We start from the raw sequence: 15,779 nt of genomic DNA on the forward strand, positions 1-15,779 counted from the left end.
CCAAGAAAAAGGACATTTTGCACTTCCTTTTCAATATGCTGTCTATTGCAAAATGGATTTTATATTTTATATTCTCCTACTTAAATGTGAAATACAGCAAATGGGCTTAAGAGTATCTTAGCATATCAACCAGATTCCACTGTTAATATTTCTGTAATGTTTTTACTTGTTAATTTGCAAGACTTTCAGTATCTTGTAAAATATTCCCTCTTTCTTCTCCCTCCATGTTCACTCCTTGAAGAGAGGACGTCCTTAATTTGCCTTGTCAGCAATGCAAAAGCCAATGTGATTGGCTTCTCTCTACATTTTACAAGAATCATGAAAATATCAAAAGGAATGTGCACAACTCTTAGTTCTGCATCGCATTTATTTTGTTTGAAGGCACTGTCTATGTTAAAATTCACTACAGAATAGTACTGAGTTCAAGCAGGTAGTATACAAACACTATCTTCGATGTAATTTAGGATGGCAACTTTCAAAACTTCCCAACAAAGTGATAAAAGGTATTTAGAGAAGAGTGTCGGTTAACAATTCATAATTTAACATCCATCACTTTGGGGCACCAAAATGTAAACTTTTTAAGAACTCAGCTATATGTCATAATCCATTCACATAGTGGTTTAAATCACATTTTTCTACAACCATACATGATTAATCACTTAGAGCTGTAAAGTTATATCAGTTCAGCCACAGCTTATGTGTAATATAGTGTGTATATATGTATGTATATATACATATATATGCATTAGAATTTTTAGAAAATTGCACATGAATTTCACAGAATGCCTAACAAATGGGCACAAAAGCATGCTTCAGAAAACAGTACAGACCTACAGTATCAAAGGATGTTTCAGAATCATAGGTGTTAGATTGTAGGTGAACTTGTACTGAAAACCAGAAATCACTTCAAAATTACATCAGGGATTTAAAAATTTGTTCAACCATTCTTCAAGAATTGTATTAGTCTGTTACGAAATAAGACTAATTTTATTTTGAAGATATAATTGCTCATACAGTGTATTAATTATCTCCCCTTTATCCATATGCTTCAGAATATTCTATACATTCAGTTATAGAAAAATATATCAGGAGGTGATCAAACCACTTAAGCATGCTTTTGAAGGATGTTTTGTTCACTTTATGCTTTTTGTTATTTTCATTGCACTACATCATTCCTAAAGCATATTAGATTAACTGGTAGATTTTAAGGTAATTCCAATACAGTTTAAAATATCCCTTACAATTGTTCTCAACTACTTAAAATAAATCATTACATTTCTACTAAATATTTGAGATGCCTACAACTAAGCTCATAACTTTACTGAAGAATGGCTAAGGGCAAAATTTGTTGCTGGGATGTCAAAGAAATAAAAGGTGTTTATGGCAAACAAACTCATATACACAAAGCACCACACCATCTGTGGCAGCAATGTAGGAAACCAACACACAGTAATGAGTTAAAGTTAGTATTCTTTGTCAACACTCTTACAGAACACTCTGTGGATAAACAATCCTTATTGTATAGTGCTTTCCATTCTTCATGGGAGCAGGAGTCAGTCTTTGGTTCCTAAAGAGTTGAGTAACTGTGACAAACAAAAGAGTTTAGTAGATCTTGGTCAATACCCTTGCATTAACAGAAAATAAATGTTCTGGTCCTTTTCCTTAGTATTAACAAGCGATGTAAAAAAATATTTGGAAAAGTTAATAATGCTTAGCAGTGGGATACTTTTAGGTAGCATAACATTACAAGCAAACAGAAAATAAGAAGATCTGTTTTTCATTATAAGCCAAGGAAAGAGGCTAGTTACCTATACATATAACACCACAAAAATAGAGAAATAGACAGGACCAATCTTTAGCGGGACTGCGCAACCTCAATCTCATTGAAAGTCATTGACTTGAGGACACTTAGTGCATCATAGAAGCACTCAGCACTCTACCAGAACAGGCCCTTAAATAGCTATATTGATTAATATATTATGGGTGGAATTTTAAAAAGCACTTGGAATTGGCCTGCATTCAGTTCCGCTTATGCCATCATCATCATCAGAACAGTCTGACCAACACCGTGCTTCTGAAAATCCCACACCGCAAGCATTAGAACTATTAGAACTATGTTTTATTATTTTCTTAAAAATGTAACTTTAATATTCTTCCAATGAAGACACATTTTTGGCTCTTCTGATTTTGGAGGAAGAAAAGTGCTGTTTACTAGGATTTTAAAAAAAAAGAACAATACCAAAATACTGTACGCACCCAGACACATTGTTTTAGGCATTAAAATCCCTGACATTGACACTAGTGGCACACTTGGAAACATTTAGATTTCCTGTAGATCATAATACGCAACAACCGCAAGATTTTCCATAATACACATGCAATATGCATATAAATAGGATTTAGATGGCAGGCAGGGTATCATACAATTTTGCTGGCAATAAATAAAATTAAAAGCTTTCTTTCTAGCAAGTTCATATACGGAATTGATTTTTCTATATAGATATGCAGGAGGCCTAGAGCTCAAAACTAGTATAACAGTTTACAGTCATAGCTGGCCAACAATTAATATTTCCTTCATTTCACATAAGGTATAACCTTTTTTTAAGCATACTTACATTTTACACTTGTTCTTTCATGCTAATAAAAACATTCCTATAGAATTCAAACAAGAACACACTCAAATACACACTGAAGCATAAAATATTGAGCAATTTAAAAGCAATGTACACACATTAATTTACATCACATATTTACAAAACACATTTTAGAAAGAAACAAAAGCATTCATTTAAATACGACAGGGGGTGGTTTAGTATAAAAAATTCCTGGAAGAAGAGGCCTTTGCCCCTACTTCCAGAGAAGCTACAAGTCTGTTTTCTGCAGTTTATTTAGTTGAGGGGTTAAGATAGAGAATATGAAGAATGAAGGCTTGAACAGTAGTCTCATGCTGTAAACATCTGAGTGGTAGCTGCTGGCTTTTCTTTCAGAACAAAATGCATGGTACATACAATCACTTTACTTCTCATCCCAAATACGCATCACCAAGTGGTCAAAAATCTCTAATTCTAAGCTGCTGTTTGTTGGTTTGGTTTGGTTTGGTTTTACAGTGACTATTAGTAGCTTCCAGTGTTAAAAGTTTATTCTGGTAGGGTAGCTTGTCATTCCACTTCCATCAATAGTCTCTAACAGGAGCAAGTTCTGGTATCAGATTAACAGTTATATTTTTATACAATCTACTGACAAGTATTTTAGGAGTATATATTAAATTGTTCAACCCATCAATATACTGACGTTCTCTGGAATACCTCAGAAGTTTATATCTGCAGAGGGAGTTGGAAGAAGAAAACATCAGAAAGATTTGCAAGAAACAATTCAATTGATGTTAGACATGATACTGTAACCGTCATTTCATTTTGAAATACGGTTTAAATTCTGAAACTACCTCTCAGCCCTTTGCAATTACCAAATTACCTACCTAAGCTTTAAAAGCAAGCCACTTTCCATTTTTTAATACACTTAGATTCTATGTTCACATATACAAGTTAACATTAAGACTAAATAACAAAGAAGGCATTTAATATGTATACTTTTTATGGTCCCAAACTAAACCAATTTTTAAAGAACATTCAATTTCTTCATATTCTTTTGCTATAAAACTCAACTATGGAGCTCAGAGAAGATTTATGAACCTTCACTGTTCATCATTATACATTTAAATGTCTGAATCATTTTACATTTCATTCTTGAGACTCCTGCATTTGCAAACATCTAAAGTTGAGGCGATTAAAAAAAGTTACCCTCCCCCAGATTACTGATACACATTTTAGTTTCATGTCATGTATTTACTCATGTCTACTGTACGTGTCTGTTTAAAAATTATGAATAAAGCAGAAAATAAAGGCGTTCCCAGAAAGAGAGACAACCATTGATAACAGAATTGAGCAGTATTTCTAATTATCTGGAAACACATACCATAAACCCTTTATTTTGCATTTCACGTTCTAATTTTTAGGTGTAGCTCATCTGCTGCATTCTGGTTGCTATTCCAATCTAGGGCAGCCAGAACCTACTGGCCAGTTAAAGTGTTTTGCACCTTTGTAGCAAAAGAAAGGAACGCCAAAAGAAAAAGTTCATGTCAATGTAAGCAGGAAATGAGAAGATCCGTAACTCAGAAAAGAATGAAATATGATGGAAGAAACCAATCCTTGAGGAGTTTCAAAGTCTGTTTTCACACAGGAGTCATTTCCCCTAGCTGTACTGCTTCCTTTTGCAGAATATCCAAATTAACCAACTAATGGAGCCCTGCCAGTACTAATGCCCAAACTATTAACGAACAATAACATTCTGCATCAAAGATTATGACAATAATATCTTCTGACACACAAAATCAGTCCCTCTCATGGTTAAATAAGAAATATCTGAACACCAAACATAATATGTTTAAGAGAATACAAAGTTGAACACTAAAGAGGGAATAACAATGATAAGCACTGACTGCTTATTTGTATGTGTGGAAGATTTGCATGGGTGTAAGAAAAAAATTTACATCTTTAGGTCTAGTATTTGAACAGTTCTCTGTTTTTCTTACCGTCCTAAAAACTGGACTTCACCTCTGTGATGATGAGGAATGGATTTGTACTTCCCTAAATCTCCCTCTGGTCTTGTTACATTGTATCCAGCATAGTGAACCCTACAGTATAATACAGAAACATTTGTATGAAGAGTATTGAAAAGATGTTTTTACAAGTTACAGCAAAAGTGAAAAATACGCATCCAATCTTTTAAAGCTAAGTCTTTACATTCACTGACATTCTCTCCCTAAAAAACCCAAAACACTCCTAACCCAACAACTAAAAAAGCTGGCAAAACCAATACAGTGTGAAATAATAATAATTTCATATTTAGTGTTTCCAGCTTTGTTCTTAAAAGCACAACAGCATAAAAATATGAAAATAGTAAGGAAAAAGAATAAAAATATACAAACTCGTCCTTTTAAAAAAATCTCTTTATATATAAACTCATGCAGACACTTAGTTTCAACAGCTCAACTGGAACATTTTACAGTTGTTTACTGTGAGCAGTTAGTAATACAGTGAGCATTGTTGTACATTTGTGACTATCAATACAGTCACAAATTAATCTCTCTCAAACACTGCTCCTAAGATATGAAAGGTACTTAAACTCATGCTTACTCTCTATGTCTATGGGATGGTATTCCATCATGCTAACAGCAAGAGATGTAAATTAAAATAAAGAAGTGCACAGAAGACTAGAAGGAATGATACTAAATATGCTTAATACTGTTATCTGTTGTTATATCCGTCATTTGTTACAAGACCTATCTCTTAAAAGCCTGTTATCTGTCCCCAGACCAAGAAAAAAGAACATCATACTTATCCCTTCAAATGGTATGTTCTGGTATTTCTAAAGCGAACTCTTTAGAAATGTTAGAATGTGTTCATTTAAAACAAATTAAAAAAAGGTAACAACTGAAAGAAAAAACACCTAATTGCTCTCAAGGGGTGGATACCACAGAACAATGAGAAAGACATAAGCACTGAACACACCTGTTCCAAAGATCATCATCTTCTCCACCCCATCCCCAAAAGGCATTTGGAAACCCATTGATCTTCTTGAATTGTTCCACTGTCAGGCCACTTACACCACCAAAGAACTCATTGTATGGAAGACTGAAAACGAAAGGCAAATTCTGTATTACTAGCTTGACTTAGATATGTAGCCCTCTCTTTGAACAGTACCTTTCAAAAAAATGGGAAGAACCCCAAACTAAGGACATGAACAGACGCTGAATGTATTCACTAAGGGAAACTGGTTCACAGATCGCTGGCATTAAGTAACATATACAGCAGTTGAATAAAATGTTTGCAGTAGTGTCTGATTTGCATAAAAGGTACTCTTAGACCGTAGCTCAAACTAGTACCACCACATGAAACAGAAGTCTATCACATGTTTCAGATGGCTCATTCAGACCCAAAGCTGAAGTGTAAAGTGAAGCCCTCAAACTAGAGTATTTTTACACTATTCAACTGAAAAATACCCTCTCTTAAATCAACTGAAAAAATTACAAAACAGTAATGCATCAATTCAGTAATTTTAATTCATTATTATATTCTACAGTACTGTTAACTTGAGAGGAACAGTTTAACAGTACATATTCAACTACAGTGAAATACATACTTACTTAAATACAATTTTCCAGTTTTTAGAAGCTAAACTTTTGAATCAAAAGGATCTATAGGCTTTTTTTGTCAGTAAGCATACAGTAATTACTAACACATATTATTAAGTAATAAGCAGTCGGCCAACACGAACAGCCACTATAGCTACATAACATAACATACTAAGGGCCACACAATGTGATTTCCAGTTGTCAAAACACTTTGTCAATCTAAAAATATATATATATTTAAGTATCTATATTTACTTCCATCAATAGGAACTTGCATCCTTAACCCAGAACCTGCTACAGTAAAGTGAGTTCCTCTTTCAGAAACAGCATACAATTTCACCAAATAAAAGTAATTGAAGATATTTCTCAGGAGACACTTCCAAATCTGGAACCTTCAAGGAGTTACGACTATCTACAAAAAGATTTACCATTGCTTAGGACACAATTGCCACACTGAAGGACAAATAACTCCAGAATGCAAGGGGAAAGAAAAAGAAATACACAGTCATGTAATTTCTGATCTCTGTGGAAACACAGGATTCAACCAAACGTTAATAGCTTTTGGGGAAGATTGTTACTATATATCCCTTTCAACATTTAACTGAAATAGCAGGTGTCCTAGCCACCCCCCCACCGCCCCAAACACCACCCATCTCCCTGCAAAAAAACCCCAACCAACAAAAATCCACCACCAACCCAAAAGCAACCCCCCAACCAAAAATAAAAACCATTGGGGTATGACAGTTTATGGAACTGTTTGACGTCTTTATTCGTATGTATGTATGTGCGTGTGGTGCACATGTACTTTTTTGCATATATACAGAAATATATATTTATTTTTATGTTTTATACATACTTATTTATATATACATTTATCTATTTCATACACGTATTTTGTAAATATTTATCTGTATTTAGACATTTTATAAATTTTATAAATGTATACATAAATACATGAAGTATTTTATAAATACATATAAAGATAGATGAAATCTCTTATATATTTATATGTGTTTATTTATATATTTTTAAATACATCTAAAATCTTTAAAGGTTTGACTGCTAATTGGCTCATAACCTGAAGTCCAAACACAGTCATGTTTTCAGTGCATTGCTTTTTGATCTGTCAGGTTGATCAGGTTGTCAAGTTGATCAACTTCACAAATAAAATTTCAGGATGTAGCAAGCAATAAGCTACAGCTTTATGTGAAGTGATTAGAAGAGCGTCATGAGATAGCGGTGTTAAAAAGCAAATGAAACATTATTAATGTAAAATGGCAGAAAGAAAGGAGGTAACAGAACTGCAGGACCCACTACATTCATCAAATTTCAACAGAGACTGAATACAAGATACAAAATGGTCTAGCAGTAAGAAAATCTGTTTAAAAAGCAATACAAAGTAGAAACAAATGGTACCTTTACGAGAAAATTAAGTAAGACATTTTTCCTGTGGTATTCTGCTGCTGATTATCTGCTTATCTTTGTTAACAGCCACCACAAAGGCTTATGTACCCAGAAAAGATTTCTAATAAGCAAGGTAAATTTTTCCCCCTTGACAGATGTAGCCATCTTTTTTTTTTTAAACATCAACCTCGCTGCAACAAGTTCAACACTGAAAAGTATAAATAATATCTTCAAATTAGCAACATATCAAATGTAGACACTAAACTTAAACCTTCTTTTTAATAACTAGATATTCATTTATGTAAATAGCATGGTAGGAGGCTGTTTTATTGGTTTCACCTACTGTACATGCTGCCACAAAATTAATACACACTTTAAGAACGTTTCTGAGTTTTTAAGAAACAATATGAATAAAGCTAATTACTTACATGTACATGTATTTGTCAAGCTTTGCTGCAAAATGGCGTGGCATTTCTCCACATCCATAATAATTCCGGTCATTTTCAGGTAAGTGATCCACATCATGAAATATTATACAGTCCCAGACAGCATCCTTCATAGCCTCTTTGAAGCCAACATTAAAGAGCATTGCACGATTAAAAGGTTGTGTACCTGTCTTCAAACAGAAAACAAAGGAGACATTGCAAGAATCAAGAAGAAAGAGGCAAAATTTCAATACTACGAGAAATACATTCTCTACCACATTAAAAAAAGCATTGACAAAGATGCCTGTTATTCCTCTAGCTAAGCAGAGCAATAGCTCTGGTTAGCACCAACTACATCAACCATATTTTGTGATTTAAGTCTAGATGTTTTCCCCTCTTACACAAAACACCACTGGCAACTTATAGCACTAGTAACTCTCAAGTATCAAAATATGGGTGGTTTGGATTAACACAGCATGACATTACGAGTAAAGAAATACTGATACAAACTAAGAAAGAAACACTAAGTTTTGTTTCTTGTTAAAACAGTCAACTACTGTTGCAGATGACACCAAACTGGGTGGGAGTGTTGATCTGCTGGAGGGTAGGATGGCCCTGCAGAGGGACCTGGACAGGCTGGACCGATGGGCCGAGGCCAACTGTATGAGGTTCAACAAGGCCAAGTGTCGGGTCCTGCACTTGGGTCACAACAACCCCATGCAACGCTACAGGCTTGGGGAAGAGTGGCTGGAAAGCTGCCTGGCAGAAAAGGACCTGGGGGTGCTGGTCGACAGCCAGCTGCACATGAGCCAGCAGTGTGCCCAGGTGGCCAAGAAGGCCAACAGCATCCTGGCTTGTCTCAGGAATAGCGTGGCCAGCAGGAGCAAGGAGGTGATTGTTCCCCTGTACTCGGCACTGGTGAGGCCGCACCTGGAATACTGTGTCCAGTTCTGGGCCCCTCAGTACAAGACAGACATTGAGGTGCTGGAGTGCGTCCAAAGATGAGCAATGAAGCTGATGAAGGGTCCAGAGCACAAGTCTCATGAGGAGCAGCTGAGGGAACTGGGGTTGTTTAGTCTGGAGAAAAGGAGGCTGAGGAGAGACCTTATCACTCTCTAGAACTACCTGAAAGGAGGTTGTAGTGAGGTAGGTGTTGGTCTCTTCTCCCAACCAGTGACAGGACAAGAGGAAATGGGCTCAAGTTGCACCAGGGGACGTTTAGATTGGGTATTAGGAAAAATTTCTTCACGGAAAGAGTGGTCAAGCATTGGAATGGGCTACCCAGAGAGGTGGTGGAGTCACCATCCCTGAAGGTATTTAAAAGACATGTATATGTGGCACTTAGGGACATGGTTTAGTGGGCATGGTGGTGTTGGGTTGATGGCTGGACTAATGATCTTAGAGATCCTTTCCAACCTTAATGATTCCTAGTTTTTACTTTAATTAAAAAATAATGCAGCCACCAAGCCAGGAAACATGAAATTCTTACTCTCCCATTAATTGGTTTAGTGGTGGACTTGGTAGTGTTAGGTTAATGGTTGGACTGGATGATCTTAAAGGTCTTTTCCAACCTAAACAATTCTATGATTCTATGATTCTGTACTGAAAAACTTCTGATGCTGTGAAAATGCCTACAACTTGGTTACGTATTTATAATTAACTTTATATTAGAACTTACTTCCAGTTTCTTAAAAACCTTAATGAAGTCAGATTCAAATAATTTTTATTTCCAGTACAATTCCAGTATAATTTACATCTCCTCATGTCCATTTTGAACAAACAACGTAAAACCTTTTGATATAGCAAATGAATCCTACATGCCTTTTTTTAAATGACAATTCAGAGGATCTTTCCTGCAAATTTTTCACTTTGTCACCTGAAAATATTGCATTACATAAACCATGAAAAATATGTCCTGTAATTTCTTTAGGGATCTAGCTATCTACTATGGCCAACAATGGTGCAAATTCCTTAAGCTACCAATCCGAACTACTTTATTCCTTGATCATGGCTTGCAGAAACTTCTTTTTTTTTTTTTTTTGGAAGTGTTTTTTTCCTCCATATCCATTCCTCTCTGTTTCCAAACAGACCCCTAGCCAAGGTGCTAGTTGGGAATTTTATATCATTAATGCCTCCACTATATTCCACATATATTAACTGGACAGTATACACTTTAATACTATTGTTTTCAGTGGATTTCAGTGAGCATATGCTGCAAAATGGCCTTCTGTAAATGACCATGTCCAATTCTTACACAGAAAATCTTTTTTCTCCCCTTGAAAACTTACAAAGAAAATAGGTTCAAAGAGGCCATGTTATCACTTATGAAATATCAGCCCATAGTTGAAGAAAAGCAACACATAACTGGTCACTGCTTAAACTGGGGAATGGAGCTGAACTTTTTCATTCGAAGGATTAGAACAGCAGAGTAGCAATTTTTAAATTCCGGATTCATCCAAATCTTAATGATAAGATTATCAAGAATATCAAATTTCCTTTAGTAAAGAATCTTCAGGAGTCATTTTTCAAGTAAATGCTGTTACCTGTTCAACAACATAGAAGGCAAATTCCAGCCGCTGCTTCTGCAACATAGGTATCAGATGACGGAAAAAAATTGGAAGATGTTCATGCCGATTCCGAAAAGGAATAAGGATTGCCACCTTCAAACAATTGTATATATATTAAGCTATTGTATTAGCATTTTTAAATTTTAATGTTTTAATACAGACCAAGTCTCCCATGGCTTACATAGGCTTTTCAACTTTCACATTTAAATTGGCTCGGTGTTTCACACTCTTGTTCCCACTAGGAAAGTGTGTTGCAATTTTGCTCAAAAAATTAAAAAAAGGAAAAAAATTCTCAGTAAAATATAAGTAAGATTTTCCTTTTATGTTCACTTGCTTCTAATTATACTTCAAGCAACATACACATAGGACAAGTTTGCAGACATACGATAAAATGTTTAGTAACAACACTTAATGAACCTTTAGAAGTTCTTAATCCATTTCAAGGTTTTTTTCATGCTTTAGTCTCTTCTTGAACACAGGTAGCATAATACATATACTATAACATTCTACATATTATATAAAATACATAACAGTAAAAGACTGGGTGCTTGCAATGGTAAACTATTCTTATACACCAACGGGAAAAAAAACCAGAAAAGCAGCATCTCACCTTCCATCGTGGCTTACAGTCTTTTGGTTTCCAGTGTCCTCCCGGTTTAATGTCTAAATCTTTTGAAAACAGTTGCTGAATTTCATCAAAACTAATTTCACTCATATTGACATCAATAAGGCCTCCTAAATAGAGGAAAAAAATTTGATTTATTAATTTCAATTAAGACAACAGATCTAATGTTACAAGGTATATCATAGACAAATAGCATTAGAAATTTGTATTTACACTACCTACGGATAAAAAAGAAACAATTTATACTATCTTCTTAATATTCAGTTTTTACAGAATGAATTTCAGTATTTCCCAATTATAAACATTCCTTCAATAAATCCTATAATGGAAATACTCATTTCAGAGGACACAGAACAAGCAAAGTAATTTGAATTCTGTATCTATTCCAGAAAATTAGAGTCACCTTTCAATTCAAGTACCACTGCTAACAATTCCACATCATCTGCACTACTGAACTGATACTCAATTCTGGGTGTCTTCCTACCCACGCTTCCACAAAACCAGAAAATGCATATCATCACTACACTCAACAAAATTTCTCACTTTAAATTATAGATAATTACACACATTTCATGTACAGCATTTATCCATTAATTCACCACTGTCTGCATCAAACCAATTTATAGCAAGCAGCTAAATTTGAAAATTACCGCTGATAGAACTAATTAGCCCAACAGGAAAAGCATTCACAAATGGCTACTGATTAGAGTGGAATTCAATAAGGTATTGAATAAAGAACACAATATGGTAGCAGAAAAATCAGGTTAGTACTTATTATGAGAAAATATCTACACTTAGTTGATAGCTAAAAGTTCTCTGTCATTAGCTCATGCATGTGTATAAATTTCAAAACTAGAAATAATGATTCATAGTAAATATCCTCAAAAGCAGAAGTAGAAGGAATCAAGAAAATCTAGGGAGAAGAATAATGTAACACTCATGAACCAGAAGTTCAGTTGTTCTTCAGCAACTACTATACTAGATCATCAAATAAAAATCCTGCAATAACTATCTGACAGACACCATAAAATATTCTACTTTTTTTTTAATCTAAAAATTTAAGTCTTTTGGTGAGGGTTGGAATTTTAAAGTCAATTAAAGAAATCACTCCCATTTTCTCCCCTGTGCCCATACCCAAAAGATTCTATTTGTGTCCAAAAGATTGCTTCATGTTGTAACACTGAATTGACTAGCTATCTAAATCTTTTGGAAAGATTGTAATTTTTGGAGCATACGAGGAATAACTTGTTTTCAGAATAAGGCAGAAGATACTGGAAGAGCTATTTTAGTTTTGGATATGATTAAATGTAGAACTACTTGTAGGTAACTTTAAGAAACAAGGAAAGCGGTAATAAAAAAATGATCAGGAACAGCACAATAAGGAGAAGATCTTTTAAGAGCAGATTTAAACTGATGTTTATTTATTTATTTTAGAAGAAAAAGGAAACCTGGTAGTTGCCGAAAAAAGACTGTATAAATATACACCAGAACAAGCTAATCCTACAGAGCTTAAAAAAAAAAAAAAAAAAAAAAGAAGCTTAGACGATCATTATGGTTGTATCTAAAACTCTTCAAAAACCAATAACCTGAAAAAGAAATCTTACAAAAAGTAGAAACAAGGACAATCAACCAAGGATCAATATATAAACATGTATAAATTAAATTTTAAAAAATAAATAAATCACTAAATCAACTTCAGCTACCAAGAGACAGAGAAGCAACAAGAACCTTTCAGTTTATTTATAGATCTAATAGGAAAATAAAGATAAATAAAGGTCAATTACTACACCAGAAAAGGAAGCAAACAACACATAACGCAAAGGACTCAGGTGCCTTAGTCTTCTGAGAAAAGTTTAGATGTGATCAGATGCTTACAGAGTTTAAATGAAAAAGAAAAATTATAAAAAAAGAAGGAGTGTGCTGCGTGTGGATGGGGTGGAGTTAATTTTCTTCCCACTAGCTAGTATGGGGCTATGTTTTGGATTGGTGCTGGAAACTGTTGATAATATTGGGATGTTTTCGCTACTGCTGAGCAGTGCTTACACAGAGTCAAGGCCTTTTCTGCTTCTCACCCCACCCCACCAGCGAGCAGGCTGGGGGTGCACAAGAAGCTGGGAGGGGACACAGCCGGGACAGCTGACCCCAAGTGACCAAAGGGACATTCCGTACCATATGACGCCATCCTCAGCATATAAAGCTGGGGGAAGAAGAAGGAAGGAGAGGATGCTGGGAGTGATGGTGTTTGTCTTCCCAAGTAACCATTACACATGATGAAGCCCTGCTTTCCTGGAAATGGCTGAACACCTGCCTGCCGATGGGAAGTAGTGAATGAATTCCTTGTTTTGCTTGTTTGCATGCATGGCTTTTGCTTTACCTATTAAACTGTCTTTATCTCAACCCACGAGTTTTCTCACTTTTACTCTTCTGATTCTCTCCCCCATCCCACCATGGGGAGTGAGAGGCTGTGTGGGGCTTAGTTGCCGGCTGGGGTTAAACCACAACAAGGAGGAATGGTAAAACAGTATTTATATAAGGCAGGTGCTTCTAACTTGATGGGACATGACAAAATTCTCTCCAGACTGTTTAAAAAGTAGCTATAGTAAACCCTGAAATATTGGTGCTATCAAAAGCACACAGGACATGGGCAAATACAAATCAGCAGTACTTCCCTGTCATTGGTGGTGGGCAGGAGAGGGCATCTCAGTAAATATATGGGCTTAGTATGCAATACTTCCATTACTGTCTAGCGTGCTGCAGTAAAGCATATTTATACAACCCACAAAAAAAAGAAAGCTGAGGAAGCAGAAAGCATTTTGAAGAACAGAATCAGAAAACAAAGTAATTTCAACAAATCAGATACATACTGAAATCAATAGAGTGAAATTAATTAAAAAAAAGTATGGATTGTTACTGAAGGAGAAATGAAGCATACACACACAAAACAGGAAATACCTGGCTATGCTGTGGTATGCAGAAAGTTATTTCGATGATTTATAATGGCTTGACTACTAACATGAGACAATAAACTGTAATGCGATTGCACAAAAATGGCAAATATCATTCTAGAATACATTAACCGCTGTTATATGAAAGACAAAGAAGGTAATTACTAGTCTGTTTTGTAACCAGGGTTTTAGCTGGTTATGATGCTTCAAAAGGAAATCAAATTAGAGGAAGTTTACAGTACAAAAATCAAAAATGAAAAGAGCTTTAGAAACTATGTAGTCTAGAAAGGCTGAAAGTACCGGTTTATCTACAAAGGAATAGACTGACAAAAACGTAAGTCTTTTCCAAGACAGAGTAGTTTGGTACACAGATGGTAACCAACTTTCTTCCAAGCATCAAGAAGGGCACGGAGAAATCCGACTAACTTGGGGGGAGGGGGGGGGGAGAAGAGAAAAAAGTAAATTCAGGTTGAGTGTCAGGTTGAGTATTAGGAAAAGCTTAACTATTCAGTTGATAGAATACTACAATATACTACTTCTGGAGACAGTAGAACTCCCTCCACTGATGACTTTTATTTTTATTTAAATACCAAATACATTTTTCTATTATCTGTTTTGAATGGTTTTGGTATATTCAACCCCAGTGTGGTGATCAAACTAGAAGATCTGGATATTTCTTATAGCTCATTAAGTACCCATTCTTAGAAAAACCATTAAGTGACTTGGGTAGACTGCTTAAAAATTCTTAACATGAGGGTTTTATTTGATATAACTGAAAAAAATTATCTGCCTTCCATTTACCTCTCAAGTCGGTATTAAAATTAGGCTGATTAAATACTCTTTTGTACTGCTTCTATCTTGAACTAGACGTGTCTTGCTTATGAATTAGCACAGCAGTGCTCAACCACTGGGTTATAACCTGAAAGACTGAGTCACACACAAAAGGCACTAGTTGGTCCTCTTTTAACAGCATATGTACTTGGGACAAAACATAATTTTACCGCACTCCTTCCACAATACAAATTTGGCAAGCTGATGTAAAGAAGAGTAGCTGACTTCTATAATAACCTTAGACTATTAAGCACGTCAAAATATCCATGATTCAAGAGGGTTTCTTCCCTAGCTATCTCAGGACCACCTACAATATTTCATTGCATCAAATAATCTTCAGAGACATTTTATTTAGATTATAATTAAATACACAGATGGTTATTAAAAAGGTATACATGAAAACTAAAGGGCAAGACATACATCTCTGCTAAACAGTAACTTATCCAGTGAACTATTAGCTATTAAAATTATGATTTCTCTATTAAATTCAGCAGGACAGAAAAAGTACAAAGAGATTACTAACAAAAAAGATGGAAAAGAGAGCCGCAATAAGGAGACCTATAGACAAATTCTGGTAGAATTACATATGGCCAATGAGGTTGATAGCAAGGATGGCAGAGTAGAATGCATCCCTACTCTGGCAATTCCAGATAGCTGTCAGTGCAAACAAATCTGCAGCAATGATTTAAGATAACATACAGACAAGTAGGCTGACCTACTAAGATACCTTAGTACCTTCTAACTCATGGATGCCTCATCCATCCACTCCTGGACAGCAGACTAATACACAAG

General features: G+C 35.2%; 1 protein-coding gene across 2 annotated transcripts in view; it reads right to left on the reverse strand.

Moving 5' to 3' along the window:
• Positions 1-3,172: 3,172 nt before the first annotated feature.
• Positions 3,173-15,779, reverse strand: part of B4GALT6 (beta-1,4-galactosyltransferase 6) — a 33,366-nt gene continuing 20,759 nt past the window's right edge. For both annotated transcript variants that reach the window (XM_075705607.1, XM_075705608.1), the window contains exons 4-9: positions 11,197-11,321; positions 10,563-10,679; positions 8,023-8,210; positions 5,568-5,690; positions 4,589-4,690; positions 3,173-3,320 (exon numbers count right to left, since the gene is read on the reverse strand). In XM_075705607.1, coding sequence (XP_075561722.1) covers positions 3,173-3,320; positions 4,589-4,690; positions 5,568-5,690; positions 8,023-8,210; positions 10,563-10,679; positions 11,197-11,321 — 803 coding nt within the window. The remainder of the gene's footprint in view (positions 3,321-4,588; positions 4,691-5,567; positions 5,691-8,022; positions 8,211-10,562; positions 10,680-11,196; positions 11,322-15,779) is intronic.

The sequence above is a fragment of the Pelecanus crispus genome, chromosome 2, assembly GCF_030463565.1.
Source record: "Pelecanus crispus isolate bPelCri1 chromosome 2, bPelCri1.pri, whole genome shotgun sequence".
NCBI classification, from domain to species: domain Eukaryota; kingdom Metazoa; phylum Chordata; class Aves; order Pelecaniformes; family Pelecanidae; genus Pelecanus; species Pelecanus crispus.